General features: G+C 43.2%; 1 protein-coding gene across 1 annotated transcript in view; it reads left to right on the top strand.

Annotated features, from left to right (window-relative positions):
* The window catches only part of LOC126195027 (dipeptidase 1-like), a 397,993-nt gene that overhangs the window by 32,721 nt on the left and 339,133 nt on the right, over window positions 1-26,139 (top strand). The window contains exon 2 of the mRNA XM_049933467.1: window positions 12,782-12,899. Coding sequence (XP_049789424.1) covers window positions 12,782-12,899 — 118 coding nt within the window. The remainder of the gene's footprint in view (window positions 1-12,781; window positions 12,900-26,139) is intronic.

Genomic DNA, 26,139 nt, shown 5'->3' with positions numbered 1-26,139 from the left:
GGCAAACGGCCTGCGCGACGGAGGGCGCTAGCCATACGCTTAAGTGGAAACTGCTTCAATGGTTTCGTGTCGAAACTACTCATAATAGCAGCAGTAGAAATTCAGATTTACTTTACAATAACGTTAGATATACGAAGTTTGTTCAAAAAATTTCGGAACATTTGTAATTTTGCGTCAATGGTGTGCTGAAGCGAAATGCGATTGGCATCTCCGCAAACGCCTTCCTTCAATGTGTACCTGCCGGAAGTTTCATTGTGGCATGTCTGTTAGTTATTGTCCAGTGCTTTATTGAGTACAATCTTGTGTCGCACAGTGGTGAACTTCGACCTGACACAGCTAGATGAGCAACGCATCTGCATTAAATTTTGCGGGGAATTCAAGATTACTTTAACAGAGACTCACCAAATGATGCGAGAAGCTTACAATGATAAGTGATTAAGCCGTACTCAATGTTACAAATGGTTCACACGGTTTACAAATGGCCGGACGGAAGTTAAGGATGCCCATCGACGTCTACTGACGACGCTTATGTCAGGAACGTCAATGAAATTGTGCGTGCCAATCGAAAAATGACTGTCCGAGAGGTTGCAGAAGAATGCAACATTTCAGCTGTATCGTGTCATGAAATCCAGACACAGCGTCATGCAATGTATTGTGTTGCCACCAGGTTCGTCCCACGGCTCGCGAGTCAAGACCACAAAGACCTTCGCCTCGCAATCTGTGAAGAGGTTTTGGATCGCGCAAGTGAGAACGAGATGTTCCCTCAGAGAATCATAACTGGTGATGACATATGGGTCTATGGTTATGTTGAGGCCGAGGTTCAAACTTCACAATGGGTCGGGAAAGGTTCTCCAAGGCCAAACGAAACTCGTCAAGTCAGGTCAACTGTGAAAGCCATTCTGATAGTTTTCTTTAAGGATTGGTTCATCATGAACTCGTGCCACAGGGACAAATTGTTAATCGATGGTACTATACGGACATGTTGCGATGCCTGCGAGAAAATGTGAGAAGGAAACAGCATGAAATGTGACGAGACAATTTGTGACTCTTGCATCACGGTAATGCACCCAAACATTCATCCCTATTGATGCGTGACTATTGCACAAAAAATGAAATCACTATGCTGCCTTATCCTCCATACTCTACAGACCTGTCCCCTGCTTACGTATCTTTTTCCAGGGTCGAAAACCCCGTTGAAAGGACGAAGATTTGCAACGATATAAGAGATAAAAGAAAATTCGCAGACGAGGTTTCGCGCGATCCAGCAAGATGCGTACCAAGGCTGTTTCCAGAAGTGGAAACTGCATTTGAAACGGTGTATCAATTGTGGAGGAGACTATTTCGAAGAAGATCATACAGAATAAGTAAAAGATAAGCGTATAAAAATTTTGTGGGCAAAGTTCCGGAATTTTTTGAACTGACCTCCTCAGAATGATCGTTGTGAAAAAACCACATGTCAGGATCTCCAACAATCACGTAGCACAGTCTTGGAGCCGACTGTTGCTTCGAATGCTGTAAATGACTGATACAACGCACTACATTCGCATAAGTACCTCATTGTCCCATCAGACAGCTCTGTCTTGAAATAGCATTGATGGTTTCATACGACAAAAAGCACTGCTACGTCAAACAAAATGAATGAAGTGGTAGTTCCAGGTAGAAACCACAAGTACTCGTAGAGTTAACACGTCAGAACGTCTGAAATGTAACGGCTAATGTCCACATTGCCGGCTAGATGAACCAGGAGTGATTGTGTTGTGAGTCCAAGAGATGATGGGCTCGTTTTCCGGTGACGAATGTGCTTGGAGTCCGCACACAGGGAGACGTCCACCGCCACGCTGTATACAGACCAGTGAGTCGTTTGAGAAAACGGCCTGGTAGCTCTCCTGTGCCAAAAGTTGTTGAGCTCGTAACTATCGGTGCTTACGTATAGGTTATTTCTGTGGTGACGTTACAGCCTTTCAGGAATGATGCACACGGCTCAAATATCAATCTGAGGTCACAGATACTGGTTGGGAAACAACCAAGTCGAATGCTATAAGGCAATATCGTTCTGATACCTCTGGCAGTGGAATACATGTCCTGCTGCTTTTGTTGCTAAGATTGCAGGGTAGGCAGTTTTCGAAGAAGGTAGATGGGGGCCTAAACTGCACACGTCAAGATCTATGAGCACTTGTTAATATTCCATACTGTGGAACACTTCTACTGAACAAGTACCCTTACCTCTTCAGATGCGCATTTTAGATCCCAAATTTACCACACTATTCTTCTTGTTCTGGTCCACACTATGTGCTCAGAAATATGGAAACCAAAGAGACAGTAGTAGGAGGGTTGTTTACTAGACTTTTCTTTGTTTTTTTCGTCCTTACTATCATCTTTGAAGCTTGCATATCCTCCAATATTAGCGATGATACATGGGTTCCACTGTCAGAGGTATCAGAACTATTTTCGCTTGCAACTTTCGACCTGGTTGTTTCCGAACGAGGATCCCTTATCCCAGATTGATACATTTACCCTTCCCCATAGTCCCTGAAAATTTATAACATCGTCACAGAATCTTCCTGTATGTGCTGCTGCGATAACTGAAGCCGAAACTGTTGTCGCCGTGCTGACAGCCCCTGGTGCCACACAATGCTTCAGTTGTCCTTGTCAAACCTTTCATTGCTGCAGGCAAGCCCATTTCCTGACTGAAGGTACGTGACCTGGTTGTACGATTCTGGACGGTCGAACGAACACATGTCCTTCCTCTCGGCCGCGAAACGCGTGGGATGGCTAGGATCTTCCATGGCTTTAAGAATGGTTCACTTGAACCCATAGATTTCATACGCTACTGGCCATTAAAATTGCTACACAACGAAGATGAAGTGCTGCAGATGCGAAATGTAACCGACAAGAAGAAGATGCTGTGATATGCAAATGATTAGCTTTCAGAACATTCACACAAGGATGGCGCCGGTGGCGGCACCTACAACGTGCTGACACGAGGGAAGTTTCCAACCGATTTCTCATACACAAATAGCAGTTGACCGGCGTTGCCTGATGAAACGTTGTTGTGATGCCTCGTGTAATGAGGAGAAATGCGTACCTTCACGTTTCCGACTATCGTAAAGGTCGGATTGTAGCCTATCACGATTGCGGTTTATTGTATCGAGGCAGATCTCTCACCAATTGAAAACGTCTGGTCAATGGTGGCCGAGCAACTGGCTCGTCACAATACGCCAGTCACTACTCTTGATGAACTGTGGTATCGCGTTGAAGCTGCATGGGCAGCTGTACCTGTACATGCCATCCAAGGTCTGTTTTATTCAATGCCCAGGCGTATCAAGGCCGTTATTACGGCCAAAGGTGGTTGTTCTGGGTACTGACTTCTCAGGATATATGCACCCAAATTGCATGAAAATGTCATCACATGTCAGTTCTAGTATAATATATTTGTCCAATGAATACCCGTTTATCATCTGCATTTCTTCTTGGTGTAGCAATTTTAATGGCCAGTAGTGTATTTACATGGTAGTCATGGGATACCGAACAACGACAGCAGCAAAGGCGCAGTCTCTGAAGGGCAAGATCCTGGTATTCTCTGCTTCTGACACGTGCTTTTAGACGTTTCCGTGTATTACACTACCTTCTCACAATCACCTTTAAAGTGCGATTTCTGTATGATATACCCGCTGCGTAAACAGGTATGAGTGACGCCATCTCCATCCCCTATACAGGGTGTCCCAGAAGAAATGCTTAATATCCAGGGTTACGACAGGAAATCTCTTTAGAAGCAAAAGCTTCATACGGACGTATACCCTATTCCGAAGGGTTGACAAGACAGAATACATTTAATGAAAATTTATTTTTAGTTACTGGCGCACAGCTATATGTCTTATCCATCCAACGTCTTTGACGTTTTGTTTTAGTCCACCCTATCTCGTTACTTTCGGCCTCTTTGCTCCGGACGTCTTTCTGCCATACGAATAAGAGTGGATCCATACTTGAACTCTGTGGGTCTCTCTTTGTGATTTATCTCCCGTCATTAAACATTTCTACGTTTCCAATCTTTTTTTTAATTATTTGGCACAATTTTTACATCGTTAACTATGAATCAAAGGAGTTGCGTGTAAAGCAATCACTTCCGTAAATAACAATTTATATTCGGTGTGCTCTGCCTCGGTAACAATTTGGAATAGGACATGTCCATATCAAGTATTTTGAGTCACATCAATGGTACTGTCATGTACCTGAATATTGATCACTCTTCCTCGTACACCTTGTATAAGGAGCGATCCTTACAACCAGAATGTAGAGGGCATTACTCTTACCTGCTCTGTGCTGTTGCGGTGAAACGCTAATCATTGGTACGTACAACTTCATATTTCGATTCACGCCAGTTTGACGTACCCTGGGTGGCACCTTCATGATGCTGCTATTTTACTAACCAGCAATGTACATATTTTAACTTTCGCTATCCCAGAAACAGTTAGCCCTATGGCTAATAGGTACAAAAATAGTGACTTGTTTGGTGACGGACCAAGCACCAGGTGATGTCACAGCAAGTATCACAAGCCACGGAATACCTCTTAATATCGTGTCCAGGTTAGTGCAGCAACTTGACGCAGCAAGTTGTTGGAAGTCCTCTGCAGAAATTTGAGGCATGCTACGTCTGGAACCGTCTATAACTGCGAAAGTCTTGCCGCTGCAGGACTGTGTGCACGAACTGAGCTCTAGATGATGTCTGCAAATGTTAAATGAGATTCATTTCGGGCGATCTGGGTGGCAATATCATTCGCTCGAATTGTCCAGAATGTTCTCCAAACCAATCGCGAACAATTGTGACGCATGCCGCATTGCCATCCATAAAAATTCAAACATTCATTGGGAACATAAAGTCCATGACTGGCTGCAAATGGTCTCCAAGTAGCTGAATATAACCGAGGACCCAATCCATTCCATATAACAACAGCCCACACCGTTATGGAGCTACCATTAGCTTGCACAGTGCGTTGTTGACAACTTGGGTCCGTGGCTTTGTGGGGTCTGCACCACTCTCGAACCATACCATCATCTCTTACCAACTGAAATCAGGAGACATCTGACCAGGTCTCGGTTTTCCAGTGGTCCAGGGTGCACAGGAGAGACACTGCAGGCGATTTCGTGCTTTTAGCAACATCACTACCGTAGGTGGTCTTCTACCACAGCCCTATATCAGCAGATTTCGCAGTACTGTCCTAACGGATACGTTCGCCGTGCGCCCCACATCGAGTTCTGCGGTTATTGCAAGCAGTGTACGGTGTCTATTAGCACTGACAACTCTACCCAAGCGCCGCTGATCACGGACTGCGTTGTGCATGGCGAGAGGCAGTGCCTTCAATGTGTATTCTTGGCACACGCTTTCCATTGTAGATTTCGGAATAATGAATAGCTTAATAATTTCCGAAACGTAATACACTGCTGGCCATTAAAATTGCTACACCAAGAAGAAATGCAGATGACAAACGGGTATTCGTTGGACAAATACATTATACGAGAACTGGCCTGTGATTACATTTTCACACAATTTGGATGCATAGATCCTGAGAAATCAGTACCCAGAACAACCACCTCTGGCAGTAATAACGGCCTTCATACGCCTGCGCATTGAGTTAGAAACAGCTTGGATGGGGTGTACAGGTACAGCTGCCCATGCAGCTTCAACACGATACCACAGTTCATCAAGAGTAGTGACTGGCGTATAGTGACGAGCCAGTTGCTCGGCCACCATTGACCAGACGTTTTCAATTGCTGAGAGATCTGGAGAATGTGCTGGCCAGGGCAGCAGTCCAACATTTTCTGTATCCAGAAATGCACGCACAGGACCTGCAACATCCGGTAGTGCATTATCCGGCAGAAATCTAGGTTTTCGCAGGGATCGAATCAAGGGTAGAGCCACGGGTCGAAATACATCTGAAATATAACGTCCACTGTTCAAAGTGCCGTCAGTGCGAACAAGAGGTGACCGAGACGTGTAACCAATGGCACCCCATACCATCACGCCGGGTGATACGCCAGTATGGCGATAACGAATACACGCTTCCAATGTGCGTTCAACGCGATGTCGCCATACACGGATGCGACCATCATGATGCTGTAAGCAGAACCTGTATTCATCCGAAAAAATGACGTTTTGCCATTCGTGCACCCAGGTTCGTCGTTGAGTACACAAACGCAGTCGCTCCTGCCTGTGACGCAGCGTCAAGGGTAACCGCAGCCAAGGTCTCCGAGCTGATAGTCTATGCTGCTGCAAATGTCGTCGAACTGTTCGTGCAGATGGTTGTTGTCTTGCAAACGTCCCCATCTGCTGACTCATGGATCGAGACGTGGCTGCACGATCCGTTACAGCCATGCGGATATGATGCCTGTCATCTCGACTGCTAGTGATACGAGGCCGCTGGGATCCAGCACAGCGTTCCGTATTACCCTCCTGAACCCATCAATTTCATATTCTGCTAACAGTCATTGGATCTCGATCAACGCGAGCAGCAATGTCGCGATACGATAAACCGCAATCGTGATAGGCTACAGTCCGACCTTTATCAAAGTGGGAAACGTGATGTTACGCATTTCTCGTCCTTACACGAGGCATCACAGCAACGTTTCACCAGGCAACGCCGGTCAACTGCTGTTTGTGTATGAGAAATCGGTTGGAAACTTTCCTCATGTATGTACGTTGTAGGTGTCGCCACCGGCGCCAACCTTGTATGAATGCTCTGAAAAGCTAATCATTTGCATATCTCAGCATCTTCTTCTTTTCGGTTAAATTTCGCGTGTGTAGCACGTCATCTTCGTGGCGTAGCAATTTTAATGGCCAATAGTGTATCTCATGCGTCTAGTTCCAACAACCATTCCGCGTTCGAAACCTGTCAATTCGCGTCGTGCGGCCGCAATCACACTGGAAACCTTTTGCATATGAATCACGCGAGTACAGGTGACAGCTCCTCCAAGACGACCGCCTTGTATATCGCCTATGCACGCGATAGCACCGCCGTCTGTAGACGTGCACATCGCTACCCTATGGCTTTTCTCACCTCGGTGTGTAAAGGAGACGCCTGCAACTGTAGCAGCTAATTATCATTTTGAAATGGCCGAAAAGCCCTCAGCAGAGATCTCGTGGGTATACAACCAGACGTGGCTGCAAGCACGAGCAGGTTTTATTCAGACTGCAGCTGTTCGAAGAACCGAGGAATGAGCTTGTGGCGTTCGCTACTTTTCTGTCGAGGAATGCACCTGTCTTACAGACGAGTTAGGTGACTTATTCATCACAGAAACAGCAATATAATGTAACCTTCCCGTATAAATAAAAAAATAATGAAATGTGGATAATGAAGTTCTGACCTATGAAAACGGTTAAATCTTAACTCATGAAAAACTGATAAATTTTGACGTAAGCAGCGCTACGCCATGGCGCTGTGAAATCAATCTGAATTCGTCCGTGAGAAATAAAGTGAAACATTCTTACCTCGTGATGGGTCGCCGGATAACGCTGTCTATGTATCTGCTCGTAAGTGGCACAGCTTAGTGCAATGCTGGCCTATCTACTAATACTGGATAACATTTGTCTGAGATCTGAATTACGAGAAAAACTGACTTTACTGACACAGCTGCACAACGTGTCGTCTGACTACTAAAGAACACATGGCTATGATCTGACAAAAATTCTGGAATATTTGAATTTAGATAAGTGACTGTATCGGGACTGGCAATGACTTTAGAAGAAATTATACTTTTATAGTTGACTCGTAAAAACAATTATGTTCAGAAATTTTTTTACGTTATTGATAAAGATCTACAATCCATTACACGCGAAAATTGAATATATTACAAATCTGGGTTAACTGGTGCTCACGAATCACAAAAGTAAAGATTGAAACAAATTCATATTAACATCTCAGACAAATGACTTAGCTACGCGCATGCCAATAAAAATAATAAAATTGACCTTACAATACATGGTTTTTAATATTTATTAATACAATGCATTAATGATGATACAAAATACGATACAATAATGATGGTACAATACAATTCAGTACTATACAATACAGTATGATGATGCAGAATAACCCACCACCTTAATTAATTAGTGGGTCTTTTTTATAACATAAAAATCAAGAGCAGCTTGTACTCAATTCACTGGCCCAAAGTTATGGACAAGGTTAATCGAATCGATGAACATACTCTAATTCTAATTTACTCTGCAGCGTTACAGCTGTGCCAGATGATCTACAAACCTACTTTTGTGTCCTGCTCACCGAGCTAACCCCAGTGAGCGTGCCCCTGGCACAGGACTGACCGTATTACTTAAATCTGCTGTAGTCTGAACTGTAAATTTACTTTCAAAATCTTTTCTTAAAGAATTTACTTTATTTACTAGCGATTCATCAAGAACATTAACACATTTAATCACACTAGATGAGCTTGGAAGTAGTTGCCAGGAAGTAACTGATGGAAAATGAAATTACTTTTAACAAATATGAATTTTATTCCTAAAAGCTTTTTCAAAAACAGATTTACAATTATAAGCAGAAAAGCACACTCGAAATATCAAGTTAAAATTTTATTTAGAGGCAGAAAGAACAATATTAACAGTATGAGCCTTCGGGCTGAGAAGCTTGCCTCCTCCCTTTCAACACGGCCGTAGTCATGGCCGCTCACAACAACCTCTGAAAGAGTACACTGGTGCAAATCTTCAACCCACCAGATTACGTTAAACTAAAAAAAATTTTAACAAGTTACACAAATACGTAAACTATGCACCCCGTAAGAGGGATAGAAATGGTACAACACTCAAATTATTTGCCACCGAAAGTGCAATTTGCTTTTTTTTTAAGGCCTCTTACGGTGGAAGGGTGGCAACCTTATAACCTAAAATGACTATTTAAATAAAACCCAAAAATGCAGACTTGCATGAAATGTACAACATGCTCTATATTACACATGCACCACCTCGCGAGATGATAGGCAAGATAAAAACATATTTCAATAATTCGGCCTCTAAGCAATAAATTCGTTAATATCGAATCCGGCAAACATGACAGAGGCAGCTATTAACGTACAGGAGGCCGATAGACAGACACTAACTGCCTAACAAATGCGGACGAGAGACAGGCGAGCAAGCTGGGGACGAGAGACTGACCAAGAACACAAGTAGAATTTAACAAGTAACTGAAACAACATATCACTACTCACTTAACTTCTAATAACTGCGATTTCTGGCAAAGACCTGGCGCAGCACCCTCAAAACGCTCTCCCGAACCGTCCGCTGCCAGCAGCTTCAACCGACGCAGGAAGGCGCGCCGGTCTCCCGTCTCACGGCGTCGCAGCTCGCACCGGCCAGACCGATGTCGTGGGTTGACTCCTGTTGCTCTCGTGTTGGCCGCGAAGCCACTACGTCTCGCTATACGGCGCGGCCACTGGACTCACGTGGCGACCTCACACGCGTCGACGCTCCAGGCGGACAAGTCATCTTGTGTCCCAGTGCGCGACCGACCAAACGATTGATCCAACCGCCAATACCCAGTGCCTGAGCAAACTCGAGCAGACTAGCGGCCTAACACATACTAGCACTCCGGACGACCGACAGACACTAACCGCCTCACCAATGCGGACGAGAGACAGACCCAGACTAACTTGGCTGACCAATTGACCAGAGTCGCCCAGACTGACAGACTGCCCTGGCTGACCAACTGCCTCCGACTGACTGACCCAGACTGACCACCGAGCTCACAGCGCCCCTTAAATGCACCACAGGGAGACACCAAAGCTGCGATTGCCACAGCGGTGCCACCGCCAGTAACGGAAGACGACTGCTTTACACTACGCGCTGCGGCGCGCTCTTCAAAACATCAAATTTATCTACGGCTCACAGTCCCTACCCATGTTAGTGGTTTACTAAATTACACTGTTAATTTTTCATAGTATTAACAATTATTCATTTATTCATCATCATCTCATTCCATGGTATCATTTATCTCTGCGGCTGATCACAATTATTATTCAGTTTATAACACTACCGTCTGCTACTGCTGTACCATAACCTCTAAACTGGAAACAGGTTGTGAAATAAAACTATTTTGTTAAAGCAATTATGGTATATAGCAACAGAGCAGTGTTACCCTCTGAGAGGAATTTTGTTATGTTGACAGTGTCGTACCTAACGGAGGTGGCTTATCGGAAATGAAAGTCAGAATTACGTAAATATTTGAACAGTAACAAACAAATTTTTGCCTATCTGCACTGTTTAACTGATAAAAGAAAACGGTCGCCAGCCTAACTAAGCAAGAGAATGATTAACATTCTCGTTCAAGAAAATAGTTATTAGTAACTTTAATGGATAAACACAACCTATACTTGGCCACACGCGAGTGCAATGAACTCTGACACATACATATGTTTACGTTGAGATTGAAGCTAACAACTGGAGCAGCACAAACTATTTGCAAAATTATAAGAGATACCGAAACACACTATTACTTTCAGGGCTTATACAAACTGAATGGTCTTTATAACGTTATTATTACTATTCACTGCAGAATACTTAATTGGATATAGGTTAAGCCTATTTCAGTTAAATACTTTACTATTAAAAATGAAAGTTAATTGGAATCCACTAACAGGTTACTTCTCACTATCATTTGAATAAAGAAATTACGGTTTTCATAATTAGTGGTCTTTCCGTTACTTGTTACCGAACATTAACACACTAGACAAACTGTGGATCCTGTTATACTCTTAATATGCACCAAGAGAGACAAACACTTAGGAAACATGAGTATATGTTTCACAACTGCAGTTTTCCACTTTTACTACAGTGACACAGAATTAACATAGATGTAAGATACTGACTCACCTTCTGCGATTTACCACAGGCAGTAATGTGATCATTCACCAAGCAAAACTTTATAAACCTCAATCTTAAGAACTTTTAATTTTGAAGTAGGCATCAGCACATTAATAAGCAGTTTTACTAGGAAAATTATTTTCAGCAAGCTACATTAACTTTAACTTTCTTTTTACTATGTTCAAGAGGCATCGATTAGCAAACACTGGGATTTGTTGTTATTTCAGTAGGGACACTCGGTAATCACTTTAGTTCAAACGGAGAGGAACCTGAGAGGTGTTATGATGAGGAGAAAAATCAAGGTAGGTACATAAATTCAGATATAAATTACCTTATATTTGAGCACATTAGCACATCCATTAAGCTGATCCTTCACGGTACATCATTATAGTATTACGTTACCGTGATTGCGCAACGTGGTGGCAACTGCATGTTGGTAGGTGGATTCGCAGACAGAATTGCTGGTCTCTAGCCCTTCTTGGTGGCGATGATGAATACCAAATCCAGAATCGTTCCAGCTATTTATCCATCCATCCGAGGCATTGGAAAGTAGCAGAAAAGCCTCTCTCGGAACCAGCACAATATGCATCTTTTACATGGCAGTGCACAGTTTAGTAGCTCGTCCCCGGCTCGTATCTCGTCCCCGACTCGTAGCTCGTCTCCGACTGACTCTTGTTCCACCTTTTCTACCTAGGCCAACCACAATTTGCGCGCGCTACACAGTTCCGTTCCCAAGGGGAACCACAACAACTTTTACATACTGAATAACTAAGAACCCTAAGTGAGGATCAGCAGTTTACCTAACAGCAACCAAATACATTAAATGAAACAGAACATTTACACGTATTGACATTTCTGCAAAAAATTATTCACACAGAAATTACAATTATATAGAGGAAGTTTTGTTCCCTCCAAATGGGACAAAGAATTTAAATGACAGATACACTACATTGCATAGAATCAAACCAAGACATCAAAGTTACAGAGAAAGGAGTATACAATTTTATGTTATCTATTCAATCAAACATATTTACAGAAGCTTAACGATGTAATATTAAATGAAACAAAAGCAAAATAAATCAGTAGAGTATTAGAGCTATGGTGTTACAAGTTCCATATTACAAAATTTTACAATTTGTTCTGCACTGTAAATTGAACAACTACTAACTGTAAACTGTGCTGTACCTGCGACAGACTACAATTACACTGTAGCAGTGAGAGACCGTAACTGCGGCAGAGACTGCTCTGACCTGCGACTCTATTGCAGCTCTCTTTTAAAAGGGGCAAAGATATTTTCGGTCTCAGGCAGCGCCTGTGGATTGTCGTTCTAGCAAGTGAGCAGTACATCGAGATTACATAATGGTGAACCCATTACAATACCACTTTCCATTAAATACAGACGTGCCGAGGTATCCATTCAATCAGTAAGGTCTTTATTACACCACGACTACGGCGTCAGGCAGCGCAGTTAGTCACGCCACCTGTGGCGCTACTCGTTAATGAGAACTGATTTGCTAAGGAGCATATTAGGCTAAGGCAGCCGTGGCGCCGCCACAAACCGGCTGCTGATTGGCCGTCGCGATCCGCCACCACATCGGCAGCCACTGGTGGCGCAAAGTGGTGGCGGAGCATTGCATCATACGGAGCCTGTTACACTGGGCCGCCGGGCGAGAACTGCGGCATTACCGTAGCCTGAACGACGAGTGATTGCTGCCCCACCGGTAGCATAGCTGCGCCGCCCGGCCGGCCAATAAAGGCCTAAATGACGTAAGCGGTCACACACAGTGGACACGGCTATCGTTTCATTTGGTCGACGATTGAAACTGGCGAGCAGCAAGAGGGCCACAAAGGCGCGCCGCACCAAGACGTCCGGAGCGACTTCGGTGAGCGGTAACTTCTGTGTTTGTTGTGTTGCAGGAATGCTGACTGTGATTACGCTGGTGGCAGTACTGGTGGAGTCTACCCTGGCGGCCAGACTGCCGCGGCAGGCGAATCCCGGCTCCAGCGTGTTGGATCTTGTGCCGCTTATAGACGGGTCAGTACCAGCTGTCTGCTCTCGCTGTCTCTCTGTTCAACAACTGCACTCACAGAGTACCTTAAGCTACGTTTCCCTAGCTGCGGCAATATCCTGCATCGTGCTACGCAAGAAAAAGCGCGCTCCCCACCCCATCAGTGCAAACATACCAGACCGTTTTCCTAGGGTGCGGACAACGTAACGCCGCTGCGGGCTCTACCTGCGGGAAACGCATGTGTGCTTCGGGAGGAGTCTGTCTCACCCGTCCCAGCGATTTGCTGGGTTGGAGGAGGGGGGGAAGTCGAACTGAGCAGCGGTAAACTACACTACTGGCCATTAAAATTGCTACACCACGAAGATGACGTGCTACAGACGCGAAATTTAAGCGACAGGAAGAAGATTCTGTGATATGCAAATGATTAGCTTTTCAGAGCATTCACACAAGGTTGGAGCCGGTGGCGACACCTACAACGTGCTGACATGATGAACGTCTCCAACCGATTTCTCATACACAAACAGCAGTAGACCGGCGTTGCCTGATGAAACGTTGCTGTGATACCTCGTGTAAGGAGGAAACATGCGTACCATCACATTTCCGACTTTGGTAAAGATCGGATTGTAGCCTATCGCGACTGCGGTTTATCGTATCGCGACATTGCTGCTCGCGTTGGTAGAGATCCAATGACTGTTAGCAGATTATGGAATCGGTGGGTTCAGGAGGGTAATACGGAACGCCGTGCTGGATCCCAACGGCCTCGTATCACTAGCAGTCGAGATGACAGGCATCTTATCCGCATGGCTGTAACGGATCGTGCAGCAACGTCTCGATCCCTGAGCCAACAGATGGGGACGTTTGCAAGATAACAACCGTCTGCACGAACAGTTCGACGACGTTTGCTGCAGCATGGACTATCAGCTCGGAGACCTTGGCTGCGGTTACCCTTGACGCTGCATCACAGACAGGAGCATCTGCGATGGTGTACTCAACGACTAACCTGGGTACACGAATGGAAAACGTCTTTTTTTCGGATGAATCTAGGTTCTGTTTACAACATCATGATGGTCGCATCCGCGTTTGGCGACATCGCGGTGAATGCACATTGGAAGCATATATTCGTTATCGCCATACTGGCGTATCACCCGGCGTGATGGTATTTGTGCCATTGGTTACACGTCTCGGTCACCTCTTGTTAGCATTGACGGCACTTTGAACAGTGGACATTACATTTCAGATATGTAACGACCCGTGTCTCTACCCTTCATTCGATCCTTGCGAAACCCTACATTTCAGCAGGATAATTCACGACCGCATGTTGCAGGTCCTGTACGGGCCGTTCTGGATAGAGAAAATGTTCGATTGCTGCCCTGGCCAGCATATTCTCCAGATCTCTCACCAATTGGAAACGTCTGGGCAATGGTGGCCGAGCAAGTGGCTCGTCACAATATGCCAGTCACTGCTCTTGATGAACTGTGGTATCGTACTGAAGCTGCATGGGCAGCTGTACATGTACACGCCATCCAAGCTCTGTTTGACTCAATGCCCAGGCGTATCAAGGCCGTTATTACGGCCAGAAGTGGTTTCTCTGAGTTCTAATTTCTCAGGATCTATGCTCCCAAATTGTGTGAAAATGTAATCACATGTCAGTTCTAGTATAATATATTTGTCCAATGAAAACCCGTTTATCATCTTCATTTCTTCTTGGTGTAGCAATTTTAATGGCCAGTAGTGTATTAGCCGACAGCTGCAGTACTTGTGTCGAGCGCACTAGCGGCATCAGAGAAGCTTTGGCGTAACCACCGACACCCACGAAGGGCCTCACGTTGTCCTTACGCAGTTCAATTATTTCTAATAGTCTGCGTTGTAAGGCAGTCGGAACTGGTATTCCTCCGCATCGTCGGGCAAATGTTTGTTGCGGAACTGTTACAAGCTTCTTCTTCTTCTTCTTCTTCTTCTTCGCAACGAAGGAACATTTTTCTGATTACTTAGCGCTTCCCCAGTATTCCCAACAATATAGTCTTCCTCCTCTTCCATAACTTCCATGTTCTTTGGGAGTGCCTAATTATCAGCTTTTAGATCGAGCACTGCGCTGCATGTTTGGTCTTAGCTATCTCTACTACCGCTGTTTCTTCTAGCAAAATGTTCCTCGCGTCGCGCTAGAACCCGCGTCACGTCAATGAACCAACACAACACTGCTCTCGTCTAGGAGAAACTACAGCATCCAACGACTTGCAACAAACTCTGAACACAATTTCAAACTTCTCCGTAACTTTTCTCGCTTCCACCTCGCACAGAAAACCTAAAGGCAAAAAGTTTCTCGCTAACTACATTTCTGATGATGGTTTGGTAAAATTTTCGCGTCATAATTTCGATTTTAATTTATTACTTCACTGTTACTGATTCCATTAGCCAGAACGTTAGCATACACTTACGAGGTGTGTTCAGAAAGTAAGGCGCCTTTATATTTTTATGAGAACCTATTTATTTATTCTTAAAAATTCACGTTGTCCTCTTCAAAGTAATGCCTCTCAGATACAATTCACTTGTGCCAACGCTTCTTCCGATCCTCGAGTCACTTCTCATAAGCACTTTTTGGTACAGCCTTGAGTACTTCCAGCGATGCAGTTTTTATTTCCTAAATCGCCGAAAATTTTCGTCCTTAATTAGGTCTCTTCAGTTTTTCTAACAGGAAAAAGTCGCAGGGAGCCAAATATGGTGAATGTGATGGCTGAGGTAAGATTGTCGTGTTGTTTTTGGCCAAAAGCAATGATGAATGTGCAGGTGTATTGTTGCGATGCATAAGCCATGAATTGTTTTTCCGGAATTCCAGACGTTTTTTGCGTATTTATTCTCGCAAATGGCGCATAATGTCAAGGTAACGCTCCTTATCGACCTTACAACCTTGAGGCAAAAATTCATGATTCACTACGCCACGGTAATTGTAAAAAACAGTGAGCAAAACTTTGACATTTGATCGAACTTGGAGTGCTTTTTTCGTTCTTGTCTCTCCGGAATGCTTCCATTGGGACGATTGGGCTTTGGTTTCGACTTCATAAAGTAAACCCATGTTTCGTCACCAGATGTGACCCTTTTGAGCGCATCAGTATCATCACTGACGTCATTCGAGAGCTCCTGAGCGATGCTCATGTGGCGGTTCTTGTGATCAAAATTGATACGTTTTGGAAAAAACTTCTCTGACACTCGTCTCATGCCCAAAACATCCGGAAAGATTGCATGGCATGAGCCAACCGGTATGCCAAGATCCTCAGCAACTTCTCTTACAGTAATTTGAGGATTTTCCAAAACAACTTTATTCACAGCTGCGACGTTATCATCTGTTGTTGATTATGTGCTGGGGCGTCCAGAGCGAGGTTCGTCATTGGCATCTTCTCAGCCATCTTGGAAGAGCTTGTACTACTTGTAACTTTTTTTTTTTACTTAGAGCGGAGTCACAGTATGCCACTGTCAAAATTTCAAGTGTTTTCGAGTACTTCATTCTATTTTCCACACAAAACGTGATGCAAATTCTTTGCTCCACTTTTTATAATAATCGAAAATCGCCCAGCACAGTAAAAGATGTCTAACCTCTCTATCTGTCAAATACACACATAGTATGCTGTACACTTGAAACTGCGAACGTATCTTCGCTACTTGTGTACCAACATAACAAAAAAAAGATCAATAACCGAATGTGTTGTGACTTAGCAAGACAGCCAAGTCACAACGAGAGGAAGCCGAAAGGCACGCGTTAAGCTCACGCAGATTGGCGTGAGGTCTGGAACAGTTAAAAGGAAATGAGAACTTAGAAAATGGACGCAGTTGCTGTAATACTTAACTTTAATCCACATTTGTAGAACATCGCTCTTGATGATACATGCTTCACAATATTAATTATCAAAGCTATGGCGCCTTGCTAGGTCGTAGCCAATGACTTAGCTGAAGGCTATGCTAACTATCGTCTCGGCAAATGAGAGCGTATTTGTGTGTGCCTTCGCTAGCAAAGTCTGCTGTACAACTGAGGCGAGTGCCAGGACGTCTCTCTAGACCTGCCGTGTGGTGGCGCTCGGTCTGCAATTACTGACAGTGGCGACACGCGGGTCCGACGTATACTAATGGACCGCGGCCGATTTAAAAGGCTACCACCTAGCAAGTGTGGTGTCTGGCGGTGACACCACAGAATGTACGTTGACCGTGCAATTTGAAAAGTCACCTTACTTTTGAACAGCCCTCGTATACTGCTGAAGACAATTACAAAATTATTTTCTTGTTCAATAAACTCTTTAGGAAATATGGCGTGATATGTATTGAGTAGAGCGAAAAAGCAACTTTTCTTAAAAGCTTAAATATTTCTCTATTTCAGTAGCACAAAATTCTTACAGAATTAAAAAAAGGTGTCGGAAGGTGGTTCTCGTATCACTGTATCACGTACGTGTAGTTGTCAAATTATAAAAATCTCCAATTCCATGTTTTACGTTTTGACGGGCAACGCCCCTCACCTAGCGAAATATTTCACGCTGCGTCATGCGACCCGCATCGGACAGCGGAAAATGCAAGCGTACTCCACAACACGCTGCTATTGGTGACAAGTTTCATTAAGAGCTCCAATTGCTCTCGTTTTTCCATACCGGTCATTACGTCGTGTGTATGCAGAAGAAAGTAATACGTTGTGCGACTCTGCTTGGGACTTACAGTCTCTTCCAGTGGATGCAAACCGCAGCAGTTGCCATTGGCTTTCGATGAGAGTCTCTCCCTCCTTTGCTCACCAAACGAATCCGTGGCGAAATGCGCCACTCTTCTTTTTAACTTTACCACTTCCTTTATTTATTCTACTTCGGAGGCCAAGAGCAATAGCCACCTGTCGAACGATTATTTTGTAAAAGTCTTCTTACACGTATGCGTGCCTTTCAATGAATCTGAGCCAGGCGTAAACTTTCCCTAGGATTAGCTTCTGCTGGTCGTTTCACATTAGAGCAATATGTACGATTACTCCTAGACATTGTTGATTGAATGTTCCGTCGGTTGTTGGCAGAATATTTTGTACATTATGAGGGAAGACACGCACGAAACTGACGTCACATTCTACAGCATTTACTATTTGTTTCAAAAACCGACTTTTGGCTGTTACACCATTATCAGGGCCAAAGATAAGTATGTGGTGCGGTGAAAATTTGTTATATCAAAGATTATAAACTAGTTCATCTACATAGTACCTCCATTTCTAGAGACGAAAACTGTGAAGGTTAGGTTTAGGAACAAAACAAGAGGAAATATTTCGGTGTAAATGCGATGTAAGTTTATTTAACCAATAAATTAACTAATTAACTATATAATAACTAATGAACTACGTACAAATTACAGCGGTTGTACATAGAAGAAAATGAATTCAATTTTGGTGACATATTTCAAACGTGTGATTGTACAAAATAATCTTGTCTTTAATAGGTCCTAAATTACAGATAAGATCTACCAGCGAGGTTAAGCAGGTAAGTGAAGGAGCTGAAATTATACAAAGTAAAATTTTTTAACACGACAAAAGAAATTATAGTAACTTAAATGAAGGAAAATGTGGCATGCGAGTAAGAGGGGTATTCTACAACATTGCTTGGATAGGTCTATGAGTATATCTGCCGTTAAAAGTGGCGAGTAAGGGAACTGTGTCTGGTCATTCAGTACTAAACTTCGGCTGATGGGCATATGAATTTCCATTATTTCAAGATAGTTCATCCTTTTTCCTTTACAGATGTAATGTAATACTTCGGGTTTCACCTTGTAACTGTGGCCTTCTTTAAGTAGGTGGTCGGCAAAAGTAGAGCTTCCTTTTCTAATTTACAATGAAACAATCCCTCCTGTTTAATTCCTAAACCTGAACGTTGACATTTTTCATCTATGGTATCGGAGGTACTCTGCAGAGTTACTAGTTTAAAATTTTTGGTTCAACAGAATTTCCCTGCGTTATATACTTCTCTTTGTACCTGATGGCTTAACGGATGAAAACCGATTTATAAAACAAATAACAAATATTGTAGAATATTACATCAATGTTGTGTTTTCATCCATCATATTGTTGCTGTTTCTAGTGTTTTTACTGCCGATAGTGTAATCGAAAAGAAATGTATCACTTATCTACGTTGTCAGGGGCTAGTCCCGTCACCAGTCATTGCTCCTCTCCAGGGCTTCTGAAACTTTGCTGCAGACATCAGTACATCTCTTTCTCTCTCCTCCTCCTCCTCTCCATCTATCTGCTGCGGATGCCTCAATCAATAAATTTCACGATTCTTTTATATTGTGGGCCGGAGTGGCCAGAGACTTCTAGGCGCTTCAGTCTGGAACCGCGCGACCGCTACGATCGCAGGTTCGAATCCTGCCTCGGGCATGGATGTGTGTGATGTCCTTAGGTTAGTTAGTTTTAAGTAGTTCTATGGACTGATGACCTCAGATGTAAAGTCCCATACTAGTTAGAGCCATTTGAATTTAATTTTCAGCATTCGTCAGTAGCACCATATCTCAGATTCATCTACTATTTTCAATTCCGGTTGTCCCACAATCCATGTTTCACTAACGTACAATACTGCGCTCCAAAGGTACGTTCTCAGTAATTTCTTCCTTAAACTAAGGCCTATGTTTGATAATAGTAGACTTCTCTTGGCCAGGAACGCCCTTTTTGCCAGTACTAGACTGCTTTTGATGTCCTCCTTGCTCCGTCCGTCATGGGTTATTTGCTGCCTAGGTATCAAAATTCCTTAGCATCATCTACTTCGTGACCGTCAATTCCGATATTAAGTTTCTCGTTGTTCTCATTTCGGGTACTTCTCATTCATTTCATCTTTCGTTGATTTCTCTCAATCTATACTTTGTACTCATTAGACTGTTCATTCCATTCAGCAGATCTTGTAACTCTTTTTCACTTTCACTGACGACAGCATTGTCATCAGAGATATCCTTTCACCTTGAATTTTAATGTCACTATTAAAACTTTCTTTTATTTCCTTCATTACTTCTTCGATGTGTACATTGAACAACAGGGGTGAAAGTCTACTTCCCTTTCTTGCAGCCGGCCGCGGTGGTCTCGCGGTTCTAGGCGCGCAGTCCGGAACCGTGCGACTGCTACGGTCGCAGGTTCGAATCCTGCCTCGGGCATGGATGTGTGTATTGTCCTTAGGTTAGTTAGGTTTAAGTAGTTCTAAGTTCTAGGGGACTAATGACCACAGCAGTTGAGTCCCATAGTGCTCAGAGCCATTTGAACCATTTGAACCCTTTCTTGCACCCTTTTTAATCAAAGCATTTCGTTCTTCGTCTTCAACTCTTCTTATTCCCTTTTGGCTCTAGTGTTTGTAGTGTATTACCCGTCCCTCCCCACAGTTTACCCTATTTTCCTCAGAATTACAAATATCTTGCACCAATTTACACTGCAGAACGCTTTTTCTGGTCGATAAATCCTATGAACGTTTCTTGGTTTTTCTTTAGTCTTGATTCCATTATCAGCGGTGACGTCAGAACTGCCTTTACCTTTCTAAAGCAAACTGATCGAGATCTAACACACCCATAGTTTTCTTTTCTGTTCTTCTATTCACTATTTTTGTCAGCAGCATGGATACACGAGCTTTTAAGCTGACTGTGTGATAATTCTCGCTCTTGTCAGCTCCTGCAGTCTACAAATCTGGATATTGTACGATTCGACCAGCCATCCAAATGGAGACCCATAGTGAAGCCCCTTTCAAACTCTGTCAGGTGTGATAACGCTGTCTCACACGAATTCATAGTGACCACTCAATATCTGACGCTGTTCATTTTCCTTACATACCCTACCAGCTCGCGTAAAAACACTAAACTCGAACAACACAAATGTACTCTCGTGACCGTTGTATCTGTCACCGAAAATTGTAACTCTGATTACTTAATATTACTGCCAATGGAGTACACATGCCCCAAAAGATATTGACATCTGATCCTGTATTCTGGGTGCTTCATTTTTTCTTTCAGGCCGTACGTTCATCGCATAGCAAAAGGAGAAGGAAGAGAAGATTTGTGTTCAAGTTCCATCGACACCGAGATCATTAGAAACGGAGCACAAGCTCGGACTAGGAAAGATGGGGAAGGAAATGGGCCGTGTTCTTTCAGAGGAACCATGCTGGCATTTGCATGAAGCAATTTTGGGAAATCATGTGAAAGCTAAATTAGGTTAGCAGGACACGGGTTTGAACCGCCGTCCTCCCCAGTGCGAGTCCAACGTGCTAACCACTGCGTCATATCGCTGGGTGACATGTGACATAGTAGAACTGACACACTGCATACTAATTTCTTTCTTTTCCTTTATTTATTTTAAACGCTGTCAATCCCTACAAATTTAGCCTTGACTGGTTGTCTCTAGTATCATGGGAATACACTGAAGCGCCAAAGCAACTGGTATAGGCATGCGTATTCAAATACAAATATATGTATACAGGCAGAATACGGCGCTGCAGTCGGAAACGCCTATATAAGACAATAAGTGTCTGGCGCAGTTCTTAGATCGGTTACTGCTGCTACAAAGGCAGGTTATAAGGTTTAAGTGAGTTTGAACATGGGGTTATAGTCGGTGCACGAGCGATAGGACACAACATCTCCGAGGTAGCGATGAAGTGGGGATTTTCCATTTCACGGGTGTACCGTGAATGTCAGGAATCCGGTAAAACATCAAATTTCCGACATCATTGCGGCAAGAAAAGGACCAATGACGACAGAATCCAATCCCTACCCAAATTGCTGTAGATTTCAATGCTCGACCATCAACAAACATCAGCGTGCAAACCATACAACGAAATATCATCGATATGGGCTTCGGAGCCGAAGGCCCTCTAGTATACCCTTGCTGACAGCAACACAAATTTTTACTCCTCCCTGGGCCCGTCAACACCGACACTGGACTGTTGATGACTGGAAACATGTTGCCTGGTCGGACGAGTCTCGTTTCAAACTGTATCGTGCGTATGGATGTGTACGGGTTGGAGACTGTACTTCATGAATCCATTGACTTTGCATGTCAGCAGGAGACTGTTAAAGATGGTGGAGGTTCTGTAATGGTGTGAGCCGTGTGCAGCTGGAGTGATATGGAACCACTAATACATCTAGATACGACTCTGACAGGTGACACGTACGTAAGCATCCTGTATGATCACCTATATCCATTCATGTCAATTGTACATTCCGACGGACTTGGGCAATTCTAGAAGGACAATACGACACCACATACGTCCAGAATTGCTACAGAGTGGCTTCAGGATCACTCTTCTGAGTTTAAACACTTTCGCTGGCCACCAAACTCTCCAAACATGAACATTATTGAGCATATTTGGGATGCCTGGCAGCGTGCTGTTCAGAATAGATCTCCATCTAATCGTACTCTTACGTGTTTATGGACAGCCCTACATAATTCATTGTGTCAGTTCCCTCCAACACTGCTTCTGACGTTAGTCTAGTCCATGCCATTTCGTGTTCAGGCATTTCTGCATGCTTATGGAGGCCCTACACGATACTAGTTAGGTGTACCAGTTTCTTTGGGTCTTAAGTGTATTAATTAATGTCTTAATAGGTCCCAACATCATGTCCCTTCTTCCAGTTCGTGCTTTCCGCATCTTCGTCTCATCGCCCTTCTGCTAACATTTATTAATCCAATTAATTTTCGGCATTTTTGTGGGAAACTGCATCTCATTCCACGAAAATGTCAGGCATTACTGGATGTCAAACGGTTCGACTGTCTTCTTCTCAAGTATTACCACAGTCTACTATTCATTTCCGTAGTGTGCTGTGCTCCAGACTGACGTTTTCAGAAAATTCATTCAAAAGTGAATGCCTCTGGTTTATACTAAGTGACAACGAGGAATGTCCTTTTTGTATACACTAGTCTTCTACTTATCATCTCTTGGCTTTTTACTTCGTTTACGACGTGAAATCTAATTCTGATGTTAAGTTCATCAGTGTCTTCTTCAATCTTTTGTTTCCTCTCAGTTCATATTCTGTGCTCAGTAGACCATTTCATTCTACAGGTTCTGTAAATCTTTCTTACTTCCGCGGGAACAGCAACGTCTTCTCCAAAACTTAACGATGACATTCTTTCTCACTAAATCTTAATACCACTCGTGAATCTCTGTCTTAATTTCGTAATTACTTTTTAGGTAATCCGGCTGACGTGAGATTTCATCCCGTCTTACCTTTCCTGATTAATCCTAACACTTATATCTTTATTTACCACTCTTAATATTCCTTCTTGTTTCTTGCATGTACTGTAAGTTACTTGTCTTTCCGTTGACGTGTACAATTTTTGTATGCATTTAAAGAATCTTGCATCTGTTCTTATTGTCGAAGGCTTTTTCAAAGTCACCAAATCCTATGGAAGTGAACTACCCTTTGCTTACATTGTAAGGCGCAACGTTAGAACTTCATCTGTAATGCCTTTATCTTTCCTAACACCTAACTGAACGTCAGCCAAAATATTACCCATTTTCTTCTCCACTGTTTAGTATATGGTTCTGTTAAACATAGAAGACTAAGTTAACTTGAACAGCTCAATGATAGGGTTATACTTATGAGAATCGACAGCAAACCAACACTGAAACCGACAGTTCAGGTATATATACCGACAGAGAAAATATAGGATATTGAAAGGGTAATACAGTACGCAAAAGGAGATGAAGATCTGATAGTAATGGGCTGCTGGATATGGTTGTAAGGGAAGGATTAGAAGAAAAGGTTGTAGTAGAATATGGGCTTGGTATGAGAAATAAGAGAGGAGAAAGGCTAATTGGGTTCTGTAATAAATTTCAATTAATAAGAGCGAATACTCTGTTCAAGAACCCAAGAAGAAGAAATATACTTGGAAAAAGCCAGGAGATACAGGAAGATTTCACTTAGCTTGCATCATGGACAGGAACAGATTCCGAAATAAGATGTTGTATTGTAAGGTGTACCCCAGAGCAGATATAGACGCTGACCACAACGCAGTAGTGATGAAGAGTAGGCTGAAGTTTAAGAGACCAATTAGGAAAAATGAATGCCCAAAGAATTGGGATACGAAAATACTAAGGAAAGAGGAAAAGGGCCTGAAGTTCTCCAGGACTACGGATACTGCGATAAGGAATAGCTCAGTAGACAGTTCAATTGAAGAGGAATGGATTCCCCTAAAAACTGCAGTCACGGAAATTGGAAAGTAAAACATAGGTACAAAGAAGGTAACTGCGAGCAAACAAAGGGTAACACAAGAAATACGTCAGTTGAGCGATGAAAGAAAGACGTAAAAAAATGTGCCGTGATATTCAGGAATACACAAATACAAGTCGCTGAGGAATGAAATACATAGGAATTTTAGGGAAACTAAGTCGAAATGACTGCATGAAAAATGTGAAGATATCGAAAAATAAATGCTTGTCAGAAGGACTGACTCAGAATACAGCAAGGTCAAAACAACATTCGGTCAAATTAAAAGCAATGTTGCAACATTAAGAGTGCAATGGGAATTCCACTGTTCAATACAAAGGAGAGAGCCGGTAGGTGGGGAGGGGGAAGAATTGTCTGATGACGTGATAGAATAGGAAACAGAGTCGACGTAGACGATATAGGGGATCCAGTATTAGTGACAGAATTTAAAAGAGCTTCGGAAGACTTAAGATCGAATAAGGCTGAAGGAATAGATAACATTCCATTAGAAGTTCTAAGATCGTTGGATCGAATAAGGCTGAAGGAATAGATAACATTCCATTAGAAGTTCTAAGATCGTTGGAGGAATCGGCAACAAAACGACTACACACGCTGGCGTGTAGAATGTCTGGCGATATATCACCTGACTTTTGGAAAAACAATATCATCCACACAAATCTGAACATTGCAAGAACTGACAAGTGTGCGAGCTATCGCACAATCAGCTTAACACCTCATGCATACAAGTTGCTGACAAGAATAATATACAGAAGAATGGAAAAGAAAATTTAGGATCTGTTAGATGACGATCAGTTAGGCCTTAGAAAAGGTAAGGGCACCAGAAAAGTAGTTCTGACGTTTCGTTTGGGAATGAATGCAAATATAAAGAAAATACACGTTCATAGGATTTGTAGACTACGCAAAAAGCGTTCTCCAAGATCAAATGGTGCACGATGTTCGAAATTCTGAATAAAAATAGGGGTGAACTATATGAAAAGATTGATAATGTACAATAGATAAGAGCCACGTGGGAACAATAAAAGTGACAGATCGTGAACAATGTGCTCCGATTAATAAAGGTAGGAAGATAGTCTTTCACCCCTACTGTTCAATCTATACATTGAAGAAGCAGTGACAGAAAGAAAAGAAAGGTTCAAGAGTGCAATTAAAATTCGAGGTAAAAGGATACCAATGCGAACATTCACTGATGAAATTTCTATCCTCAGTGAAAGTTAAGAAGATGGTTCAAATGGCTCTGAGCACTATGGGACTCAACATCTTAGGTCATAAGTCCCCCAGAACTTAGAACTACTTAAACCTAACTAACCGAAGGACATCACACACACCCATGCCCGAGGCAGGATTAGAACCTGCGACCGTAGCAGTCCCGCGGTTCCGGACTGCAGCGCCAGAACCGCACGGCCACCGCGGCCGGCCAGTTAAGAAGAATTAAAACATCTGCTGCCTAATGAGTACATAATACGGGTTGAGATTTAATCAGAGAAAGACGAAAGTAATGAGAATTAGCAGCAATGATAACAGCGAGAAATTTAACTCCAGAATTGGTGGCTCTGGCTCTGAGCACTATGGGACTCAACTGCTGTGGTCATAAGTCCCCTAGAACTTAGAACTACTTAAACCTAACTAACCTAAGGACAGCACACAACACCCAGCCATCACGAGGCAGAGAAAATCCCTGACCCCGCCGGGAATCGAACCCGGGAACCCGGGCGTGGGAAGCGAGAACGCTACCGCACGACCACGAGATGCGGGCTCCAGAATTGGTGATCACGATGTAGATGAATTTAAGAAATTCTGCTACCTAGGCAGCAAAATACCCCATGATGGACGGAGCAAGGAGGATGTCAAAAGTAGACTAGCACTGGCAAAAAGGGCATTCCTGGCCAACAGAAGTCTACTAGTATCAAATGTAGGCCTTAATTTGAAGAAGAAATTTCTGAGAACGCAGGTTTGGAGCTCAGCATTGTACGGCAGTGAAACACTGACTGTGGTGAAACCGGAATAGAAAAAAACAGAAGCATTTTGTGGACTGGTAAGGTAAGGAATGAGGAGGTTCTCCCAGAATCGACGAGT

This window comes from Schistocerca nitens, chromosome 7 (genome assembly GCF_023898315.1).
Source record: "Schistocerca nitens isolate TAMUIC-IGC-003100 chromosome 7, iqSchNite1.1, whole genome shotgun sequence".
Classification (NCBI taxonomy): domain Eukaryota; kingdom Metazoa; phylum Arthropoda; class Insecta; order Orthoptera; family Acrididae; genus Schistocerca; species Schistocerca nitens.
This window is presented reverse-complemented; position numbering and strand designations above follow the sequence as displayed.